The sequence below is a fragment of the Typopeltis vanoorti genome, chromosome 12, assembly GCF_054136105.1.
Source record: "Typopeltis vanoorti isolate ZY-2024b chromosome 12, IOZ_Tvanoo_1.0, whole genome shotgun sequence".
In the NCBI taxonomy this organism is placed as follows: domain Eukaryota; kingdom Metazoa; phylum Arthropoda; class Arachnida; order Uropygi; family Thelyphonidae; genus Typopeltis; species Typopeltis vanoorti.
In genome coordinates this window covers 45,855,726-45,880,198 of record NC_143560.1, presented here as the reverse complement: position 1 = coordinate 45,880,198, position 24,473 = coordinate 45,855,726, and the positions used below count along the sequence as shown (strand labels likewise).

The 24,473-nt window shown below is 36.2% G+C and overlaps 1 protein-coding gene across 5 annotated transcripts in view; it reads right to left on the bottom strand.

The window, feature by feature from the left end:
• Nucleotides 1-24,473, bottom strand: part of LOC150100748 (pre-mRNA splicing factor CWF19L2) — a 277,753-nt gene that overhangs the window by 206,581 nt on the left and 46,699 nt on the right. For all 5 annotated transcript variants that reach the window (XM_090402132.1, XM_090402130.1, XM_090402133.1 and 2 more), the window contains exon 5: nt 20,113-20,328. In XM_090402132.1, coding sequence (XP_090258258.1) covers nt 20,113-20,328 — 216 coding nt within the window. The remainder of the gene's footprint in view (nt 1-20,112; nt 20,329-24,473) is intronic.

Genomic DNA, 24,473 nt, shown 5'->3' with positions numbered 1-24,473 from the left:
ACAACATAAAAAATGTCTTGGCCCTTTGTTGTTTCCAGGAGTGGACAATGGTTGACAAAATAAAAACTGGTTGACAAAATGATATCTGTATTATAAATAAATCTACTAAATGCTAGAAGTTGAGCTTCTCCAGTGATGTCAGTTGACTCATCCAGCTGAATAGTAAACATGTCGACTTCTTTAATGTGAGCTATCACTTGCAGCTCAACATCTTCAGATATATGTTGAGCTGCAAGTGATAGCTCACATTAAAGAAGTCAACATGTTTACTATTCAGCTGGATGAGTCAACTGACATCACTGGAGAAGCTCAACTTCTAGCATTTAGTAGATTTATTTATAATACAGATATCATAGAACAGTTTTTATTTTGTCAACCATTGTCCACTCCCGGAAACAACAAAGGGCCAAGACATTTATGTTGTTGATAATTATTTCAATTTTCACAACTTATCCTGGCAATCATGTATTAGTATTTGTATGGATGGTGCTCCTGAATATGTCGACTAATGGTGTTATATCTGACATAGGGATTTTTAAAATCTCTTTTTCACATTCCCATTCCTCACCAAACACAATAATTACAATTTTACAGCATGCTGGTAAAATTGCAGATTTGGCAACTGTGTGAGATTTCATCTTTCTGGCGAGTATTTCAGTGACAGCATAACTTGCTTCTTGTGCTTTTTCCGATATTTTCAACAAATTGGGTCCATTTTTGGCCTGGAGAGTTTTATTGAGTACAAGTTTTTTGAAATATTCCACTGGTTTCTCACACGAGTGGGAGTATTTTGACTGCAGATGTCCCTTCATTTTGCTAGGAATGAAGGGACATCTGCAGCCACTGCTCGATTTGCAGTTTTTCACCACATACAACACGTGGAATGTGGTGGTTTATCTTCACTTGAAATAAAGTGGAACAACAAATAATCTCAATTGTACTGACAGACAATGGTTTTAGATGTGCTAACATCACTTACTACTTCGCCATCATATAATTTTTGTTTTTTAGTTAGAAACTTGTCCATGTTGAATCGATCCTTATAAAAAAAAAGAAATCAACCAAAGTCAAAACACAAAAATTAATGAATTAATTCTTACCAGTTAAAGGAAAATATGGGTATCACTTGCAATTACTGGTCTCATAACATTTTAAAAGTGCAGCACTCATAGTTTTTGCTAAAATTCAACATTGCTGAAACACAACAAAACAGATCTTGCAGAATTGAAACTGATTCAGCTGTGTCAATGAGAAAAATGCTCAAAGATTTCAGTTGTTCACTGATTAAACCTGTCTCGTCTTTATATAGCACCGATGCTACGGTGTAAGTGCAGCATATGCTATAATTGTCACAACTATAGGAACCTGTTAACACATACAATAATATATATCTATAATAACAGGTATAATAAATCTATATTATACCAATATAATCATAAAATTTATTCACAACTAACAATTCCGTTCGATGCAATATAAACATTATAGCTCCTCATATACTTTGTAGGTAAAATGCACAAAAAAACTTCTTTTACGTCAATTTTTATTCATTTATATCAAAACCTTGCTGCACAACTGTGATTCTTTAGCAGAACATCAGTTGAAAATTTGATATACACTATCCTACCAAACATCACAGGTACTGTATAGATATAAACATTTTTAATTTATATTTATAGAATTTATAGATAAACATCATTGCTGACAAATTAATAACAAAGTCTTGCAAACAGCCATAATATCAGTGTAAATGTACAGCAAAACATTTTCTACTAATTTCTGGTAAAAGATTACCAGCATATTGCTCCACTCCACCTTAAGCATCAGTCAGCTTAACAAAAGAAGATGAAGATGATCATCTTGAACATGTCCTAATTTTAAATTTCAGCTCATCTTATAGATATAATTCAGTCAACTCTCACTATCGCGAACACCACTATAACAAACTAACAAAAAGTCCAAACAAATGCCCTTCGTATGCACAATACAATTCTAAAAAAAAAAATAACTAAAATTACAATGGCCAACTATGCACTTTAACAAACTATTCTTATGGCATCTACAAGTTTGTTACAGTGAGACTTAACTGTATGAAGACATACAATCTTCATACAATTAGCGTTAGGGTCTGTGGTGCCAATGCAGTGTTTCACTATTCTTTCTCTTCAACTCAAGTTTTACAACCATTATTTTGTGAAATGCAGCATTAGTAAACTGAAAGGTACAAGGGCCAGTACCATAAAATTACCACAATGCAGGATAAGCATTGTTGAAACCATCAATGTAGAGACTAGCAGTCATCATTCCAAACCATGACAAGAGCAGACATAATCCACTGCAAAAAGCAATTGCACATCATTACCACGACTACCCACAATTTACATACATATATATAAAACATTCTGCAGACATCTTCATACCTTGAACTTATTTTGACCCAGAAAATGAATCAGCATTCATTATCAAAATTATGAATTTTACAACTGTATTATAACTAACTCTTTTTATTATCCCGACATTTCGATCTTCGTATCAAGATCATCATCTGGAGCATACACAAATATACAAGACAAGCTGAGTTACATTACAAACCTTAAGCTAGAGAAACAATGATTTGAACACATGTTATTCTACTGGCATGACCTCTAGTGAGAAAAAAAAAATTATTTACAAATTACATCAAGCTAGATTTAATCCTCATGGGCTCACTTTAGTGAGTACGGGCATGGTAAACCCGAGGTACCTGATGCTGTACCATGCCTTACTTCATGTAATATACATCTGTTATATTATCTGTAGACTGGTCCTCTCCTCTTCTTGCTCCTTACCCCCAATGCTATTAGAGTATTCAAGGGCTAGGGGTGAAACTTTCCTATCTTGCTATATCATTTCGCCTATTGCAGCCACTGAAGGGGGCAAGCTAGTCCCAATAATTGCCAGTCCCAAGCCCAGATAAATGGCAAGGGTTGACATCAGGAAGGGCATCCGGTCATAAAACTTCACTGCCAGCTCTAGCTATGATCAAATGAGTCGAAAAGAAAGTGATACAAGGGCTAGGGTGTACCCCTTAAGTGACATGCAGCCACATCATCCTACAGCTGCGAGAAGTGGATGAGGGCTACCGCATCAAGGGCGGGTGTGGTTAAAGAAGCGAACCCAACAGGTGGAGAGAATGTTGCAAGTGGGAACGTTGAATGTTGGCAGTATGACTGGAAGGAGAAGAGAGGTGGCAGACATGATGAGGAAGAGGAAGCTGGACATTTTATGCGTGCAGGAGACGGATATAAATATTCGCTACAGAGCAGAAAATAAAGAGGGAAGAAATGGTGTCGGAATTGTGGTGTGTGGCAGAATGAAGGGCAAAGTACTGGAAGTGGGTAGGAGGAATGACAGAATCATGCGAACGAAACTGGGTCTTGGAGAAGAGCAACTGGTCGTCTTATGTGTATATGCCCCACAAGTTGGCTGTACAGCAGAAGAGAAGGATGAATTCTGGAACGTGCTAGATGAAGAAATGAGGGAACTGGAAGAAAACGAAATGGTGATTGTCGGAGGAGACTTGAACAAACACATAGGGAGACAGAATAAGGACTGTAAAAGGGTGCATGGTGGCTATGGAGTGGGGATGAACCAGGAAGGAGAGAGAATTTTGGACTTTGCAGTAGCGTTTGATCTGGCAATTGTGAACTCCTTTTTCTGTAAGAGCATTTGATAACATTCAGAAGTGGCAACAATAGTTCACAGATTGACTACATTTGGACTAGAAGAAAACATCTTAAGGCAGTAACAAATTGTAAGGTAATCCCAAAAAATCAGGTGGCGCAGCAACACCAGCTGCTGTGCGCAGACTTTAAAAAAAGTCTAAGATAGGAACCTTTGGAAGCCATGAGAGGAAGAAAATTAAGTGGTTTCTCTTAAAAGAAGAGGGCACGAGGAACCATTTTAGGGAGAAGGTGTTAGAAAGGATTTCGGATGGACTAGAAAGTGTACAAGACTGTGTTGGATTCTAAATGAAGAGAAATGAAAATTATTAATACTTCTTTCAGAATCCAACATAATCCTCCACATTAAAGGCAAGACTTGTAAATATTATTTATTATTATTTAATAATATAATCTTAAGTAATGTAATAGTAATAATAAGGCTCTGTATAAAAATATTATTCTTTTAATTTACTTTATTATATAATAATATTGTAAGAAACTGTGCATGTATGTTATAGAATTTGTGTTTATTATGATTGAATGTGATTTATATGAACTATGGATTATTTTTTCATTTGTATTTCTGAAAAAGAATGTATATATGTAAGTTTAATGTACCCTATGAACTATGATATTTTTTATTTAACATTACTGAAAGAGAAAGTAATTTTATGTAATTCTTCTGATTGAATTTGATTGGCTGTTGTCAAGGAAATGGAGTTAATTTTAGATAGCACATGCGTGGAGCGTGAGCTATGGTATTCGAAGGGAGAAGGAGTTGATATGAGCTGAACTGGCTAAAACCAGATTTTGGCGGGAAGAATGAAGGTATTTTATTGGAAAACGGAAGTAAACAGAGGAGAAGCATTCAGGACAGCACGGAGTGAAGTAACGGGTGGCAAAAAAGGGAATTTGGAAATGCCATAAATAAATTAAGAAGGGACTGGGAAATTAATAGGCAATTAGGAATGTTTCTACAGAATTCCAATTGTTTTGAGGAAGAATAGTGCAAAGCTGAAATTAATGCATAGAAGAAAATAAAGAATATGTAGATTACATGAAACGAGTGCGTCAAGACTTGTGAAGCTCTACGTTTAATATTTCAGTTATATAGTGAAGATTCCTTTTGAATAGTGTTACTTCAAAGTGATAGTTAATTTCAATTTTAAGTGTGCTTATAGTGAATCCAATGTGCAAAGGATGCAACCCGGTAAGAGCAATCCATTTTTTTATATTTCAGTGTGAAGAAATAAGAGTTAGCTCCGCCTGATATATCTTAACATTAACTGTGGCGTTCTACTAAAATTAGCCGAAGTATGGAGCTTTAAAGTGTTTCCCCCTTGAAGTGATAACTGCCTCATAATTGAATTAAGTGTTTGTTGACTAAGACAAATTAGAGAATTCTACTTTAAGAATATTTACTGTAAGATTCTGTAATGTTGAACTGTGTGAACCATTTTTAATTATTCGGAAGAATGTAAAATTGACAGCTGGATGTCTGATGCCTAAAGTTTTTTGTTTGTTATGAGTATTTGAACTAAGTTGATTTGCATTATCTTGTTTTCAAAGTTATACTGAATGTACATGTTATGTAACCCTGCATTAAATGTTTTGTTTTATTGATTCCAATTTGGTGTTTGCCTGATTCTCTTTCATTGCACCTCTCATAAAGTTTATCGCACCTTGCGGAAGCCTTAAATGATAATATTAACCTTGGCCTGTAAAAAAGTGAGATTGCAAAAGTTAGTTGATGATTGATTCCACTATATTATATAGACTAATCTGAATATAGGGTGGCGCAGGATAATATAAATTTCCTTATATTCGAATCAGTATCAATCAGCATCTAACAAAATAAAAAACGGGTAATTTAAATAAAAATAATGTTCCAACAAGATGGCGGATTCAAAGCCAGGATGTACGACACAACAACTGGTGGAGACATAATTCCAAAGTAATTCTAAGCTGTGCAATTGAGATGCTTGGTGAAACATCCGGAAAGATTATAAAGCAGAAGGAGGGTTAGTGGTGGAATAATAATGTACAAGATGCAGTGACAGCTAAGAGAAAGGCAAAGCAGAAGTGGGATGTGTCAACAGTGGAAGAGGAAAGAGAGAAAAAATGAGAAGCCAAAAGAGTTGTTGCACAGGTGAAGGCCATGGCATATCAAGACCTTTATGATCAATTAGAAACAAAGGAAGGACAGAGAAAGATTTATTGATTGGCAAAATGTAGAAATAAAGCATCAAAGGACATCGTACATGTGAGGCAGATCAAAGACTCTGGAGGAAGGGTATTAAGGAAGGATGTGGATATAAGAAACAGATGGAGAATATAATTTGAAGGGCTTTTGAATGAAGAAAATGCAAGGACTCACAAAGAAGATGAGGAGCCTAATGAGGAGATGGTGCAGAACATTAGTAGAGTGGAAGTGAAGGAAGCCGAAAAGATGAGGAAGATTGGAAAATCGGTAGGACTCGACAGGATCCCAGTGGAGGCATGGAAGGCGCTAGGGGAAGAGGGAACTGACCTGCTGTGGGACCTGTTAATAAAAGTTTGTCACCAGGAAAATATACCCGAGGAATGGAGGGAAAATAATCTTGTCCCATCTACAAGAGTAAAGGGGATGCCCAAGACTGTAAGAATTACAGAGGAATAAAGTTGATGTCCCACACAATGAAGATCCTAGAAAGAGTTCTTGATGAAACACTGAGGAAGGAGATGGAGATTACAAAGGAGCAATTTGGCTTCATGCCTGGTCGTTCGACAACAGATGCTATCTTTGGTTAATGACAGATGATGGAAAAGTTTCGAGAGAAGAAATGGGAGCTACATCTGGGTTTTATTGATCTGGAGAAAGCTTATGATAGAGTGCCAAGGCAAGAAGTCTGGAGGTGTTTGAGGGAGAAGAAAGTACTGGAGAAATATGTCAAGTTGGTGCAGGAGATGTACAGAAATGCGAAGACAAGAGTTCGAACCTGCCCGGGAAAGAGAAAGTTTTCCAGAGACAGTTGGCTTGCATCAAGGGTCAGCATTAAGTCTGTTCCTGTTTAATATTGTGATGGAGGTGGTGACAGAGGAGGTGAGAGAAGACATGCCTTGGACTATGTTGTATGCAGATGACATCGTGCTGTGTGCAGAATCGAGAGAAGAAATGGCAGCTAAACTGGAAAGTGGGAGGAAAGTACTGGGAGAGAGGTATTAGACTGAGCAGAGGTAAGACAGAGTATGTAGTGCAAAGTGGATGGCAGCCAGGAGACAGATCTAGAGCTGGAAGGAAATGTCATCAAGAAGGTCAGTGACTTTAGATACTTAGGTTCAACAATGAAAGAGGATGGTGAGGATGTGAAGGAAGTGGGATGCAGGATACAAGCAGGTTGGAGGAACTGGAGGGAGATGGCCAGGGTGTTATGCGATAAGAGGGTACCGATCAATCTTAAAGGTAAAATCTACAGGACAGTTGTGAGATCAGCTATGATGTATGCTATGGAAACTGTGGCCCTGAGGAAAAATAACATCAGCAGGATGGAGGTGACGGAGATGAGAATGCTTAGGTGGATGTGCGGTGTGACCAGAAAGGATCGTCTGAGAAATGATTATGTAAGGGGAACGGTGAAAGTTACGAACTTAGGAGCAAAGATACAGGAGGCAAGGTTGAGATGGTTTGGTCATATGATGAGGAGGGAGGAAGAGTATGTGGGAAGAAAGGTCATGCAGATGGATATGCAGGGGAAGAGGAAGTGCGGACGGCCAAAGAAGAGATGGAGGGAGATGGTGGAGGAGAACTTGAGGATGAAGAACTTGGATGTGGCTACAGCCCAAGACAGGAGGTTGTGGAGGAGACTCACCACAAACAGCGACCCTACTTAAGTGGGAAAAGCTGCAGAAGAAGAAGAATCAAAATAGATTTAATTTAAGATAACATGAATAAACATTTTTTCTTATAGTTTTCTTCTTTCAGTAACAGTGATATCTTTTTTTTTTTTTTTTTTTTTTTTTTTTTAGTATTACAATTGTTATTTTTGATTTAGGATCCTGGATTTACTACAGTCCTGTTTATAGTTGTTCTCAAAGAGGAAGGTTCCGCGGGTCGAATATATGCCTTCCATATGTATGGGATTTTTTAGACCTTCGTTATTGTTCAGATTAGGGTGGTTGATAATGATCTCACAGGCTTCCTTAAATTTGCGTTCGTACCATGTTTTGGTGTGATGTAGACAACTAGTGCTTTTCCAGTCAATTCTATGTAAGGTGTTCAGGGCATGATCAGAAAGGCCAGCTTCACCATAATTATTATATTTAATGTAATAAATATAAATTATAATAATTATTATAAATAATTATAAATATATTATAGTTATATATTATAATTATAAATATATTATATATTAAGTATAAATTATAAATATAAATTTATAAATATTAATAATTATAAATATAAATTTATAAATATTAATAATTATAAATATTAATAATTATAAATATAAACATTAAATATAATAATTATGGTGAAGCTGGCCTTTCTGATCATGCCCTGAACACCTTACATAGAATTGATTGGAAAAGCACTAGTTGTCTACATCACACCAAAACATGGTATGAATGCAAATTTAAGGAAGCCTGTGAGATCATTATGAACCACCCCAATCTGAACAATAATGAAGGTCTAAAAAATCCCATACATATGGAAGGCATATATTCAACCCACGGAACCTTCCTCTCTAAGAACAACTATAAACAGGACTGAAGTAAATCCAGGAACCTAAATCAAAAATAACAATTGCAATACTAAAAAAAAAAAAAAAAAAAAATAGGATATCACTGTTACTGAAAGAAAACTATAAGAAAAAATGTTTATTCATGTTATCTTAAATTAAATCTAGCTTGATGTAAATTTGTAAATATATATTTTTTTTTTCACTAGAGTCATACCAGTAGAATAACATGTGATCAAATCATTGTTTCTGTAGCTTACGGTTTGTAATGTAACTCAGCTTGTCTTGTATATTTGTGTATGCTCCAGATGATGATATTGATATGAAGATCGAATGTCGGGATAATAAAAAGAGTTGGTTATAACACGGTTGTAAAATCCATAATTCAGAAAACTTTCTAGTATCTTATCAAGTTTTCTTTTGTCGAATCCTGCCACCACTTTTTTCTTTTTCCCACTTGGATTGTTATATCAAACCCTACAGAGAACCTTTAAAAATTACTGGCTAACCTCTCGCATACCACATTCCATGACGAGTGTCTGTTCTGATCACAAACTTACTATGTCTGGGGTAGTCAACACGTGAATAACTGCAGTCTGGGATCTTGATGAGAAATATACTACGAGGACTCTCAACATACTTCAGCTAAACATCAATAGCACTCAAAAAAAGATGGAAGAAATTAAGAAGAACATTTAGATCCTTTCAGGAGATCTAAATGCCAAAAGCCCAACTTGAGGAGCCCCACAACTAGATCGGAAAGGAGCACAAATAGAGAACATAATTGATGATCTAAACCTTCAGATCATAAACAACAAGCAAAATACATATTTGTCAAAAACATCATTAGACATCACAGCAGTAGATTATGAAACTGTGAGTCTTACCCAGTGGAAAATACTAACGAATGTCATCAGCGATCATAGACCTATTCTCACAACCATTAATTTGCAGTTAGACCAAAAACCACAGAAAAAGAGATCTGGGAACTTCAGAAAAGCAAATTGGCCTAAATCCACACAACTATTAGAAACATATTGCACTAGCACACCAACTAGTAAAGAACTTGATTAGGAACTACTAGAACTAACTAACAACATACAGAGAGCTGCAAAAAATTCAATTCCCAGAGGAGTCAGGAAAAACAATTGGGTTCCATTTTGGAAAAATCATAATATCAATGCTATGATCACCGAAAGAGATATCATCAACGAACGGTTAAAACAAAATAATACAGAAGACAACAGAAAGAAGTTAATAGAATTAATAAAACATAGAAGATGAAATTTCTAACTGCAAGCAAAAAAAGTGGGAAGAATTCGACAATAGATTAGATACAAGAAAAGGACTCATAACACTGAAACATCATCAGATTATTAAACAACGCAACACTTCCGGATACTGATCACTCTTTAAACACAGTCTCCTCAGGAACCAATTCAGCAACAGCAAACAAACAGATGGCAAATTTACTTGCCAAACATTACTCCAATGCAAGCAAGTTGCAATACAACATAGAAGACAAAAATGCAGGAAAATTGCAAAACATCTGCTAATACAATCCAGAACCTATCCTTCTGAAGACATCTTTACTCAGGACCTCACAATGACAGAATTAGAAACAGCAATTAGTCAAACTGACCCTGACAAATCACCCAGAACTGATCTTATCTTTGGACATATGATTAAAAATGTGGGAAAAATAGCCAAAAACTGCCTTCTAAAGATATTTAACACTTCCTGGAATGCAGGTAAACTACAAAAATCTGGAAAACATCAGTCATTATACCCTTACTAAAACCTAACAAAAACCCTAGTGACTGTAAAAGCTACAGACCAATAGCTCTGACTAGCACTCTCTCTAAACTAAACGAAAAAATAATACATACAAGATTTATGAATTGACTTAGAAAACAACAAGATCAACTTCTACCAAACTGCATACAGGTCTCAACACAGTACAGAAGATCAATTATTTTATCTTTGCCAATCACACATAGATGGCTTTCAAGAAAAACCACCAAAGAAGACAATAGCAATCTTCTTGAATCTTACATACAGCTGCCTTTGATCGTGTATGAAGACAAAAGTTAATAATTGCATATGATACCAGAATAAGGGTGAAAATGTATTCATTGATTTCAGACTTCACAAAAGTAAGAAAAATAAAAGTAAAAGTCAATGGAATTTATTCAAACACATACCAAACTCGGGCTGGAGTCCCACAAGAACTCCAGCCCAAGGTTTTAAGTCTACTCCTATTTTTCATCTATATGAACAATATTCATCCTCACATAATAAATGACACAAAAATAGCATGCTATACAGATGATATAGCAATCTAGCACACAAGCAGTAATCCTCAACAATCTGAAAAGTCCTAAATAGTTCAATACAAGGCTTAGAAAGATGGGCAAAGGAACTTAAACTACTAAACTACAGATAAACCCAGAAAAAACAAAACTGAGCATCTTCTCTACTGATAGAAAAAATGGACATAATTAAATTACAATCCCAAATCAAAATATATAATAGCAAAATAGAAAAAACAGTCTCCAAAGTATTTAGGCCTAACCTAGATACTGAACTTAGATTTACAACTCAGATTACAAATACATCCATAAAGCTCTTAAAAAGGTTAACATCATCAAAAGGCTTTTGGGAACAAAGTGGGGTGCAAAACCGAAGACACTCAAAACTATATATACGGCACTCATACGACCCACTGTGAGTCGATCTGGGCTCCAGCTTCTACTAGCTCAAAAGAAAAACTTGACAGAGTACAATCAAGAGCAGCAAAAATTATCATAGTTGCAGTCTCATCCACAAATAATTTAAAAGCTCAACAAGAGTGTGGGCTTCACATACTAGAAGACAGAAGCAAACTCTCCACAGTTAAATTCACTAACAGAATCAGGAGCCACCAACAGGATCACATCTCACTCAGGACTTTCGATGCCTGGACAAGAAAATCTAGACTAAAGAGATCATCTACATTACAATATGATCATGAAATTAGAAAACAGATTGACTTAGAGCATCTATCCACTGAAATAAACAAAGAGCCATTCTTTTCCACTATTCTACCAAAAAACACAAGGATAAACTTAAATCTCCTTGAACCTTGTTCAAAAAAAGGATTCACAGCAAGAAAATAAAAGAAAAGGACTTGACACTATACATCACTTAAATAATCCAAACCATGTCACTGCCTAAACTAATGGATCATCTGATGAAGCACTCAACCAAGGAGGTTCAGGGGTTTTTTCTAACTCTACCTGGAGGCAAGTGCAAATCAAAACCACAGCTGGCAAAATAGCTTCAAACTTCACTTGTGAATTAACAGCCATACAAACAACTCTTAAATTCTATCTCTCAAATCTAGTAATAAACATTACAGAAGGAATAACTATCTACATTGACTCAAAATCTGCACTTGAGGCATTAAAAAATGGAAAAAACAAATCTCACACAGGAAATTCATAAACTATTAACTACCTTAAATTTGAAAAATAAGAACTACACACTACAATAGATACCAGCCCATGTAAATATTGAAGGCAATGAAAGAGCAGACAGACTAGCCAAAGAATCAAGATACTTACCTCAAAAATTACACCCACTATCACTAACTGATGCTAATGCTGCCGCCAAAATAAGATCGGTAAAGCAAACTATCAAGAAATAGAATGAAATCAGTGAAATTAATAGAAATAACCACAGTCATCACCAGACAAAGGACAGAACATTTTAAAGGCATGAAAATTCAGCCAGATGGTAGGAGCTATGAAACATGCAAAAACTGTCCAGGAGTTGAACTAACACCTGTCCATATTTATTCTTATCCAGCAATTGCTGCTGCTCTACAGAAAATTGACAATAACCCTAGAGAAAAGCTCTACCCCATCAAAGTTCAACAGATTGCCAAAGCAGTTCTACAGATCCATAGTCATATCTAAAAGCTCTTCAATGAACTCGACAATAACAGAACCATTTTCTCACAGAATTATTTTTGACACCACTCAAATTTCCAGACAAGATGAGATTTCTCTTCTTGGAATCACCCTGACACGAAGCCTCTCCTAGCATAAACACATCATAACCATTTCATCCTCAACTTCTAAAAAACTAGGATTTTTTGACATCACCTCTGAACAGATACTGTTCTTACATTTGGAGTGGGGGCTCTAAGAGCTCCTACAAAATGCTTGACTGAATAGAGGAGAGCAATTAGATTGATTAATAATCCATCTCTCTCTCTCTCTCCTACTAACTCACTCCTCCCACTTTCTCACAAACATCTGGTTTCTAGAAGATGTGTATTCTATAAATATTTCTATTGTAAATGTTCATCTGAAATAGCATCGATGATTCCCCCGCTCAGTACTAAATCCATCGGAACATATTCAGCTGCTGCCCCAAACATCACTTCACAGTACACTTCAAAACCCAAACTCACAGAATAAATTTCTTTTCCTCCTCCTGCATCCTTGCTGCTGCTGTTTTGTGGAAGTCTTCCCCCCTGATGTGTTTCCAAGGGATACAACACACAGGCCTTTAAATCAAATGTAAACAAGTTTTTCCTTTCCCAACCCACTACCTATACTAACATATTATAGGTTGATTAACCAACCTCTCGTTTATGGGCTCAACATAATAAAAACATGTTCATCATAGAAATGTTGCATTACATTAACCCACAGAACTGATTTCCATTGCTTTAGAGTCGGAGTTTTGTTTGCTTTGGACACAGTAACAAACCTGGTGAGCCTGCAGCTCTTTAATGAAAATTAATGGCATGAAGCTCTCTGAATTTTGTAGACACTTATTGGATTGTATTTAAGTTGCATCTCCAAAAACAGATTCTTTGGAGGACTATACTAACATATTATAGGTTGATTAACCAACCTCTCGTTTATGGGCTCAACATAATAAAAACATGTTCATCATAGAAATGTTGCATTACATTAACCCACAGAACTGATTTCCATTGCTTTAGAGTCGGAGTTTTGTTTGCTTTGGACACAGTAACAAACCTGGTGAGCCTGCAGCTCTTTAATGAAAATTAATGGCATGAAGCTCTCTGAATTTTGTAGACACTTATTGGATTGTATTTAAGTTGCATCTCCAAAAACAGATTTTTTGGAGGACAAGATGATGGAATTAGCCTTCTTATAGGCAATGGTCACTTCAGTTATCATTTCTGGCCAATTTTATCTTAATATGGGCAACAGTGCACAAATATAATCAATCAGCTAGCTCTCACCATAACCAACACCATTTATAACACTGGTCAGGACAGAAGAGTATAAAGTGAATATGAAATAGGCAGTGATCAACATTTAGTTCTGAGCAGAATAAAAAAAGAATTATCATACTGAGAAGAAAAATAAGTACAGCACAACATGCCCTTATAACAAAGTTATAAGGGCATGCTATGTCAGGACACAGGTTACAACTAATATATAGGGTGCTGATAAGTAAATAAATAGTTACAAGGAGAGAAATTAGTGAATAATATCAAATATATGTACAAATTTATAAGAAAATATATTAAAAACTTTTGTATTTATTGTTTTCTTTCACATCCCACATAAGAAGGGGGAAGGAATAGATTGTAAGATCCGTGGCAGAAAATCATTGACCATTAAAGTCAATGATAAAAAGTATGGGATGAGGCAGTTCTAATATAAAATTGATCAGGTTCAATATCATTTAACTCACAACTTAACTGATAAATAAATGGAATATATTGTAATAAGGAATCCCATGAATAGGTGAATTGTTCCTGCTTCCAGAGCAGTATTAAGCTGGATATGTTGAAATGAAGTATGTTGCCCATTAGGATAGTTACTTCATCATGAGCAGGACCATCTCCAGTTCTGTCCTCATGAAAAAGAGTGAAATTCCTCACTGGGTTTTCAATATGTTTCCTGCAGGCAGAAAGAGAATGGCTTGTGTTTATGCAGCTGAACAACCTTGATATCATTGATATTTGACAAAACCCATAACTGTTACGCAGTAAAAATCTTCTTATTGTTTTGGCTTTGTAGATTTGTCCAATTTCCGAGCTGCTGAGGAGTAACTTACCATCAAGTTTATTTTATCAATTTATTTTGAGGAGTATGGAAGGCCAGCTTCAATTCACATCCTCTGAAAATTTTTTTTGGAGTTGTTTCAGGAGTGAGGCACTCCACAGAGAAGTACTCACAATCATAAAGTTCTGGGGTAGTTGATTATCAGGTGGTGGAATAGACATGTATTTGAGACTTTCTGATGTTGTCTTAACTGCTACCTTCTCATCATAAGCAGATTTGAGGACAGGTGTAGTCGTGGTGGCTAACTTCCTTTTCGCATCCTGATATATTTTGTTATGTTTTTACCATTCATATTTCTTTTTCAACCTTCCACCAATGACATGCCAGGGAATAGGCTGGATGATCTCCCTGACAGTTTGCACATTCAGCTTTCTTGGCAAAGCAAGATTTATTATCATGTTCTTTACTGCTATGGGACACAGATAGCAGTCATGACAGGCAATTAGGGTATGCCCATATTTCTGTCATTTAAAGCATCTCAAGGGATTACAGATATGTAGCCTAATAGGACAGTTGATATAAACTGGTTTTACAGATCACTCATAATACAATTTAATGGAATGACTTTAGCACAAAGAGAAATAATTAAACAGCAAGTTTAGTCATTTCAATATTTCATCTCTGTCAGACAGATATCTTCATGAATACAATATTAAAATTGTAATAACAAACACAAAACAATAAACAGAAGAAATGAAATTAGACTCTATTAAGACTAGTCTTATGAGGGGGGGCACCCTCAATGGGTGCCGCTAGTAGCCTTAGCTGTTATGTGGGAAGCCTATGAATTAAAGTTAACAAAGTTTGGGATGTTTAATACAAACATATTTATTAAGACTAGGCTGGTTTTTAAAATCTGCTGCTGAATCTAAAATGAGTCTTTGAAGTTTGTAATTACTGTGAGGGAGCATAATAGTTTTCTTCCATCTGATTCTGTGCAAGGTAACCAAGGCACAGTCTGCTAGACTTGGCTAACCACAGCTACAGCTGATGATTTTTTGTGTTCGTCTAGGAAGATGTTAGCAGATCTCTCCCTCTGACCATAATATAAATTGCAAGAACAAGGAACCTTGTAAACACCTGAAACAGAGAGGAGATGAAACGAATCCTTAAGAGAGAGGATTGATTGATTGATTGATTTGGGGTTTTATGGTGCAAGGACAGCAAAGAGCATGCTGTACCACGACACAGGTTACAGTTAATATACAGGGTGCTGATAAGTAAATAAATAAATAGTTACAAGTAGATAAATTAGTGAATAATATCAAATATATGTACAAAGTTATAAGAAAATAAATGACCAAATAAAATGTATGTACAAGTTTAAGGTATCTACATGTAAACAAATCCATAATCAAATGTCTTTGAATAAATTAATGATTTGTAGACATCTAAAAATGTCATGCAATCTGTCCAAGTTGATAACATCTGGCTAAGTGTATAGGGTTGTCCTATGACATTTTTACTTAAGATAAGTAAAAATGTCATTTCTCTCTCACGTGAAGAGCTTGCACTCCACCAGAATGATTAATGGTAAGAAGAGCGTTGCATTTCCACATAGGTCATCAGCCCTCAGTAAATAAGAATGTGAGAGATGACTGTGACCTGTGCAGAGCCTAGCAAGAACGACGACTTCTCTTTTATGTTGACTGCCAGTGCTTAATTTCAGGCTTAATCTTTGCATTTTGTTCCTAAGTGTTTCTTGTCAAGAGTATTGCTTGGACAATCAGATAGGATCTAGTAGTAATATCAGGAAACAGCAGCACAGCAAACGGAGATCTCCGATTCTTGAATCATCAGTATAGATGGGCAAGAAATCAGAGTGGGCTGCTTTGTGTGCATTAAATAATTGAAGGTAGATAAATGAGGATGCAGGAGACTTGTGTAGTTGACAAAGTGAGAGGTTTCAGGATGGGGGTACAAGCCTACCATAGAGGAATGCTGTTTTGTTTGATGCAGGTAATGTTCAATAGCCATGCCAATAGATTCCATAGCCTCTTTAACAGGCATACTAAATGAACAGATGGTAGCTGGCCATGTGTGATACAGGACATCCCAATGTAGAGAAAACAGACTAGGCCATTATAAAGTAAGTTAACAGCTTACAGATGTAGCAAAATTAAAGAATTTTATTTAAAAACTCCAATACATTTCATCCAACGTTACCTGTACTTCATTAGGGAAACAGACCGTTAAACTAATTCAAAAGATGTATAACAATAACGAGTCATAATTCATGCACATATAGCTTGTGTCTCAGTTGCAACTGAAGTACATGATACTACACTATTAGAGTTTGAAGGAACAATTATAAAAAGTTGTGTAGATAAAAACTTATGAACAGTTAAGAGTGATCACTTCCCGAAGTTTGGATACTGGCATGCAGTCTGATCAGTTCAGTTCTGGACAATTTCGTAGAGTTTCGCATGTTTCTAGGAAAAGAATATCAAATTGAACTTGCTGGAATGAAGAAGTTTAACCTAGTTCCAAAGAACTCTGTGTCTGGTGTCAATAGGGCGTGAAGCAAGACTAGACTTGTTGGATTCCAAAAACCTAAATATGGTCTTGATGTTCTTCAATTCTAATCAATGCAAAATGGCCAGTCTGTCAAAAATAACAAAGATGGCATCAGCAGGGCACTTGACAGACACCTGGTAAGGAAAGAGGTGGTAATGTATCTTTATTCAAATTAAGTGGATATTGAATCCTACATTATTTCAAAACCGAATAGAGAAACTACAAGAGCTTCATGCCGAAGATAGAAACTATAAAGGTTTCGACAGATCCAAGTGTAAGCAAACCCTTCATGACAGGGGCAACTCGTAGTAAAGGCAGAGTTAGCTCCAATCACTATCCTTAGTATTTCCCATAATGTAAAACACATCTTCTAAGAGATGTATGATGTTATACATTATGGGGGGGGATCACTACCCAGACCAGTTTCCCTGTTTAAGTGCAGGGATACCTCTCCAAAAACTCGTGAGATCCCTGGATCACCCAATAATGAGTGACCCGCAGGATCAAAATTCAGAAACTCAGCGTTGTTCTTCTCAGTACCAGGCTCACCCTGCCACTGAGAAGAACTCTGAGAACTGGTTGGCTCTACACCTTGGCCGGCTCCCCCACCACCGAGCAGAGCCACTCATTTGCTCTTCTGAGGGGCATCAACCGTGCCTCAGTTAACTTCACAGGCTAATGAAAGTTAGTTAATCTAATGAAAGGGGATCAGAATAGCAGATCATATGAGCTCCATGTATAAGATTCTTGATAATACCCATTTTTTGTGATTCCCTTTTGTTAGATGAACTGAATAAAATTAAAAGCAATCTGATACGTAATGGGTACAACAAAACTACCGTTCAAAAAAATTATTGATAATTATCATCCTTCCACCAGACTAAAATCTGATGTGAAAAGAATTTCGATACTCTACCTTAAAGGAACCTTGGAACAAATAGCAAGGATTCTTCAAAAATTCAATCTATATGCTATCTTTAAAACAGCTCAGAAACTGTCTTCCTTCCTACCATCAACAAAGAACAAATTACCATCTCTTTCCTTACCAGGTGTCTATCAAGTGGGATCCGGAAAGATCGCCCCCCAACATTTCGATCCCAGCACATTTCACCCCCTGTAGATAATGAGTAAGCTACAAAAATGTAAATAATACACCTAATTTTTTAATAATTCTAATTTATTTTGTTTTAATAAAATAAATGCACATTATTATTGTTTAAAACTCGAAGTGGTATGCAATGCCTCTAAGGTAATCAATTACATTACGATTTTGAAAATCTTGGACTATTGTTTTGATTATAGCAGAAATTGCAGCATACTTCTTGTTTCTTTGATTGCCTGAATTATCGGCAATTAGTTATGTAATTTCGAAATTGTGCAGCCCTTGTTGTTTCTTTAAAGAATCAATGAATCGGTAAATATTTGGGAATAAAGTAGCACAAGTTTCCTGAAATCCCCTGTGCCACCCCATTGTTGGTACGTTGCTGATCATTCAGTGTTCGTGTGTAAACATTCCACAATTCGATGGCAAAAATGGGTAATTGCCGGCCTCTCGTTGTCTTCTTCCAATATGTGTATCTTCAAAGTAGTTTGCAATCATCATAGCTTCAATGGGGAAGTCATCAGCTTCAACTAAATTTTCAAATGATTGAATAACGTTAGCAGGAGGAATAAATGCCAATGCCGGAATCATTCATATCCAATGAGCAAATTCATGGTGTTGTTCGTATCGGGCTTTTAAACCTTCATTCTGTACCTTTCGCCAAACGCTTTGGGAAAGATGAAAAAAACAACCGGTATTTACAATACTAGGAAATTCTTGTTGGAAGGCTTGCGTGGCACTTCATTCGAAATCTGGGGTTGGAGACCAGGTTGTAGATTTTTAACTTCTTTAAGCAACTTGACATATGTGGCATGAGTTTTGTTTGGCAGAAGCGTGTAGACCACTGGAATAACTGCATTGAATTGAACCACATGAATTGTATAAAGCTGCTGGAGCATTGTATAGAGCTACATGTGGACACCTACTATCCAGCAAGCAATAAATGCACTTGGAAGCAGGATGCCAGAATTACCCCATTTGTTATACGAGTACCACAATAACCCCACTGCTGATTCTTCCAGGCAAGCCTACTAACCAACTGATCCTGGCCGGACCATCAAGGACTGCCCATCTTGCCAAAGCAGAGGTCAAACTAGTGCAAGACAACCAGTATCCCCCATTCCAGATTTCTACAGATCACAATGCATGAAATATGACAGCACATTGTTTGTTCTCAATGATGGTAGTCTGGAAGACAGGATAGTAAAAAAAGACTCATGACAAGTAGAGCAAAGAATACAGAAAGAAAAGCAAAGAAAAAAGAGAAAGAATGAAAAGGGAGAAGTATCAATGGAAGTCCCCCCCCCCATACCATGAATAGGTGAACTGGAATAAGGGAAGAGATTTCAAAATTAAAATGGATATGAAGATGGCATATTGTATGAATGAAAAACGACTGATAGAAAATTACTAGGTGACACCCATATGAATGAAGACAAATGCATGGATGATTAGAGAAGATGAAGGGAGATAAATGGTGATCATCTTCCCACAGACGATGGTAGGATAACCTCCATTTAAGGAGATTAATGGAGAATATTGACATCAGAAAGCCTGCTACAGAGAAAGATGGAGACAAATGGGGGAGGCATATAACTATAAATGGTTATCAGAGGGCTAAGAAGAAGATAGGATTGACTTTGATATATGGTAGGAAAGAAAATAAACTGGTCACCCTTGGAAACAGTGTAAGAGTATGGTTTATTAATTTGGGTTATGGATTAGATTTTTTGCTTAGAGGGTGGTGAATGGCAAGAGGAAATTTTGCACATTTCATTGGTGAATGAGTTCAAGGAATAGTATAACAGGCATTGTGTGAATAATGTCAGTACAAACAACCTCCAATAATGACTCTTTGACTACAAGGAGATGCCTGAGAAAATAATGATTGCTCTGGACCCCAGGGATTCACTATAATTAGCACTAACTGCAATTATAAAGTATGCATTTGTTTTAAAAATGCCATTACTACTCACCCCCCATCTTTCACCAGCTATCTCTTCCATACTTCTTCCATCTTCTTTTGCTTGTTCTTTAATTCTTTGGTATGCTCTTTTAAGCCAATGAAGTCCTCCATCACCAACTGATTTTCTTGGGAGAGCAACAGTTTCATTTTTTCTTACTGATTCAGTAGGAAGTCCTGAGCCACCACATTTCCAGTATGGATTTAACTCTCTTTCATGTTGTCCTGGCTGCAGTTATTAAGACATTACAATGATTAATAAAATAACTTAAAAAAATATTTTATAACTTTGAAATAAACTTTAACTGAATATTTTAACTATCTTATCAAATTTCTTATATCTTACATCTAGGAATTATTACACCATTTCCAATCAGAAGAATATTCTGTCCAAATAAAATTTTCATAGATGTGCTGATATATTTTTTCCACAGAAGATTAAACATTACAGTTAATTCATTAATTGTATCGTGTATAGCATAAGTGTTGGAATGTTTCCTTGAAATCACATACACAAACCACTACATGTTAGAAAGATACTGAGGAATTGTTGAAAAAATCAAAATATCGTTAGAGTCGTCAGGATTATTCTTATGATTTTTTCCAGTTAAATTAGTTCTAGAGTATTCTGATTGGCAAAAAAACATAGAACCAAACAGCAGTTTTCACAGAATGCTGAATTCGATAATCTGTATCTATCTTAACAGAACAAAACACACACAAGATAAAGAGAGGAGAAGCTCTCCATACAGTCTTAATGGAATGCAGAGAACCAACTGGGACTTTTGGCCTAATGCATAATCAGTATAGTCACATGGAGCATCCCCTTAGTAGATATCCACTGGGTATTTAACAAACAAGGATGGGCAGGCAAATCAGGGAAGGATGTAGTAGAGTACAACCAAATTGTACTCTACTGGCTTAAACCAGAAATACACAATGGTACAACATAATGACTGGTTGTAAATAGCAGCAATAGTTAAACAAGGCCCCATTGCTTTCATCAGGAAACAAGGGCAACAGTGAAAAGTAAGCGAATGAAAAACTCCAACTCAACATCTAGAAAAAAATCAGAAGAAATGAAGATAGGAACTATCAACATAATGAGTATTCATGGAAAGAAATCTGAACTTGCAGAGGAAGTGGAAAAGTACCACATGAACATAACTGGCATTGACAAAGAAGACAAAAACAGGTGAGATCAAGGAAAGGAACGAGCAGCAATAGCATTCAACATGAAGATAAATTTGTTCATTGTAAGGCAATTTTGAGTAGAGTCATGTGGGCAAACTTCAAATTAGAGAAATGAACATGAAACTTATTTATGTCTATTGTCCCACAGATAGTTCTCATGAGGAAGAAGTGCAGGAATTTTACAAAGTCAAGATCAGAAAGCTAATAAAGAAAATGGAAAAGTGGTCCCTGTTGGATATAAACAGCTGATTAGGAAATGAATCAATTGACTATTTAGACTTATGTGCTGATAAATAACACACACACACACACACACACACACACACACGTGTGCACAAATAATTAAACAAAATGTTTAATCACTCCTATATTTCATCTCAGTCACTGAGGCATCATCAGGGAAACAATATTGAAATTGCAAAAACACAAAAATTTGCACAAACAATAAGTGGATATGAGTAGACTTGAAGCCTCAAGACTTATGATGGGTGTCCTCAATGGATACTATTGGCTAGCCTTAGCTATGTTGGGCCTAAGAATTAGTTTCCCAAATCTTGGGAAGTTTAATACAATCATATTTATTAAAATTGTGTCAGTTTTTAATTCCGCTACTAAAAGAAGTCTTTCAAATAAAAATTTGAAAGACTATTTTTTAGAATCAGCACCAGAATTAAAAAACTGACCTAATTTTAATAAATGTGGTTGTATTTTGTATTTGTAAGACTTTTTTTTAGAATCAACAGTAGAATTAATAAAAAACAACGACAACCTAATCTTAAACTAGTGCCTCTACATACCATCCTTCAATGAGGTGAGAACCATCTTTTCACACTAACTGCTACCAAAATACAGTCTTGGCTTTTCTCTCACAAAAGAGATCTCAGCTCACCTACCCTTACATGCAATACACAAATTGCCAGACAATATCAGATCTCTTTTTTTGAACTAACATTTACCTCCAGCCTTTCTTGGCATAAACACATCACATCAACAGCTTCCTCGGCGTCCAAAAAACTAGGCACTCTTTTGATAAGATGCTATTTTATGCCCAACCACCTCTAAACTATACACAAATCCTAAATGCACCCATGCTTAGAATACTGCTCACATGTCTGGGATGGTACACTTATAAACATTCTTGGCATTGTCCAGAGGAGAGCAATTTGGCTGGTAGATTATCCCCCTGCCTCCCTTCTCTCTCTCCTGCAGATTCACTTCAATCTCATCTTCTTTTGCTCCACTGAACTGGCAGACATCATTCTTCCACTTTCTGTTACACCTGTTAATACAAGACTAGCACCTGCCCAGCAGCCCTTTACTATGCAATTACAACATAACAAACCTGCTTATAGGTCCTTCCTTTTTATTCCATCTAGCTCTGTCTGCTGGAACAGCCTTCTGCAGTATTTTCAAACAACTACAACTTGCAACTCTTCAAACAAAATGTCAGTAAACTTCTGACCTGCACCCTATACAGGGCACTGATCTGCTTATAGGTCTTTTGAACTCTCTTATATGAGATCAAGGTATAAAAGAAAAGAAAGTCAGAGAAAGAAAGAAAGAAAGAGAAAAATGACAGAAAAAACAATAATGTCGAAATATGGTAAGAGGATCTTGATGCCAGGGCTTAAAGAAACTTCTTGAACTGTCCTTGAGCAGTAAGTGAGATGTTTTCCCCTCTATTAACAGAAGTGATAATATCGTGATGAGTTCAAATTTAAATTTAACAAAACCTGGGGGGGGGATTTTCAGGATGTATTAGAATCCAGTAATCAAGGAGAATCCTGTACCTGATTGGCATATTTAAATTGCTAAAAGGTGTAAATAGACATTAGCCATGTGTGAATAGAAATGCTTTCGGTTATTTAATGTCTCTTTACTGTTCATGTATGAGAGAATAAATGATTCAATTTAGGATAAATCAACTGATCTTCTTTTGTAAATATTTTTCAACATTTAAACAACTTTGTTGTTATCTGTTTTTATTTACATGACGACCTGGTTGGCTGAGTTGTCAGCGTATCCACTCTTATACACAACATTTATTATTATTATATATCTGCACGGTTAGCTGAGTGGCTATGCACTTTGCAACCATATGCCTGGGAAAGGAGTGTCCTGGGTTCGATTCTCATTGCTGACGTGAGGAGCTTAGGATCTTTCTCAGACATAGCAAGTTAGCTGGTCTTAGGCATGGACCACAAGGTTTTTTACCCTAGTTTATCTTCCTACAAGCAGGCAAACCGGCCGTCAGAACTCAATGCTTTTCACAGACATAGGATACATTGAGAGGCATAGGGCTAACCATCTTATCCTTGTGTACAATTGCAGTTAAATGAGTAGAAACCCTCGACACTGCAAGGTAACAGAGGGGAAAAGGAAGAAGAAGATTATTATTATTATTAAGAGAGAACTTCAATGAGTCAGGGACTCATCAAGGGAGGCCACACACTACATGCACCCAGCTATCATACTTGTTCTTGAATTCATTCACACTGCTTGCACTCACAACATCAATGATAATCCATTCCAATCATGCCCTACTCTAGGAGAGAAAAATCTAGATCTCACCCCCTTCTTAGTGGCATTCATTCTCAGCTTCCAAGGATGCATGCCCTCTTGTCCTTTTCCCACCTTCCATAAAATAAAAAATTCCATCAAATCCTGTATGACTTTCAGAAGTTTATTAGTTTCGATCATATCACCCCCCCATCTCTTTCTCCTGTTTGTTAATGTCTGAAGTCTACAAATTCTCTGTCTTCATAATCAGTATTCCACAATCCTGATATCATTTTTAACACTCTTCTTTGCACACACACTTTCTCTCTCTCTCTATTCACTGTAGCAGAAACACAATGGAAACCACAAGACCAGACCTGTGCACAATAGTCCAGGTGAGGTCTTATCAAGGCCTTGTAATGAGGTAAAATAACATACTTATCTTTATATATGAACGGTCGTTTCAGCATTGCAATTATCTTTTGAGTTGTATTTGATACAACTCAAAAGTTGTATCAAATACAACTTTTGTATTTGATACAACTGTCATATTATATTGATAACCACCAATATAATATGACAGAACTGACATCCATTTTTCCCATGTCCACAATTCCAGCCTATTCAAATCATTCTGCAAGTACTGCATATCAGCCACATTCCTGATTATCCTACCTATCT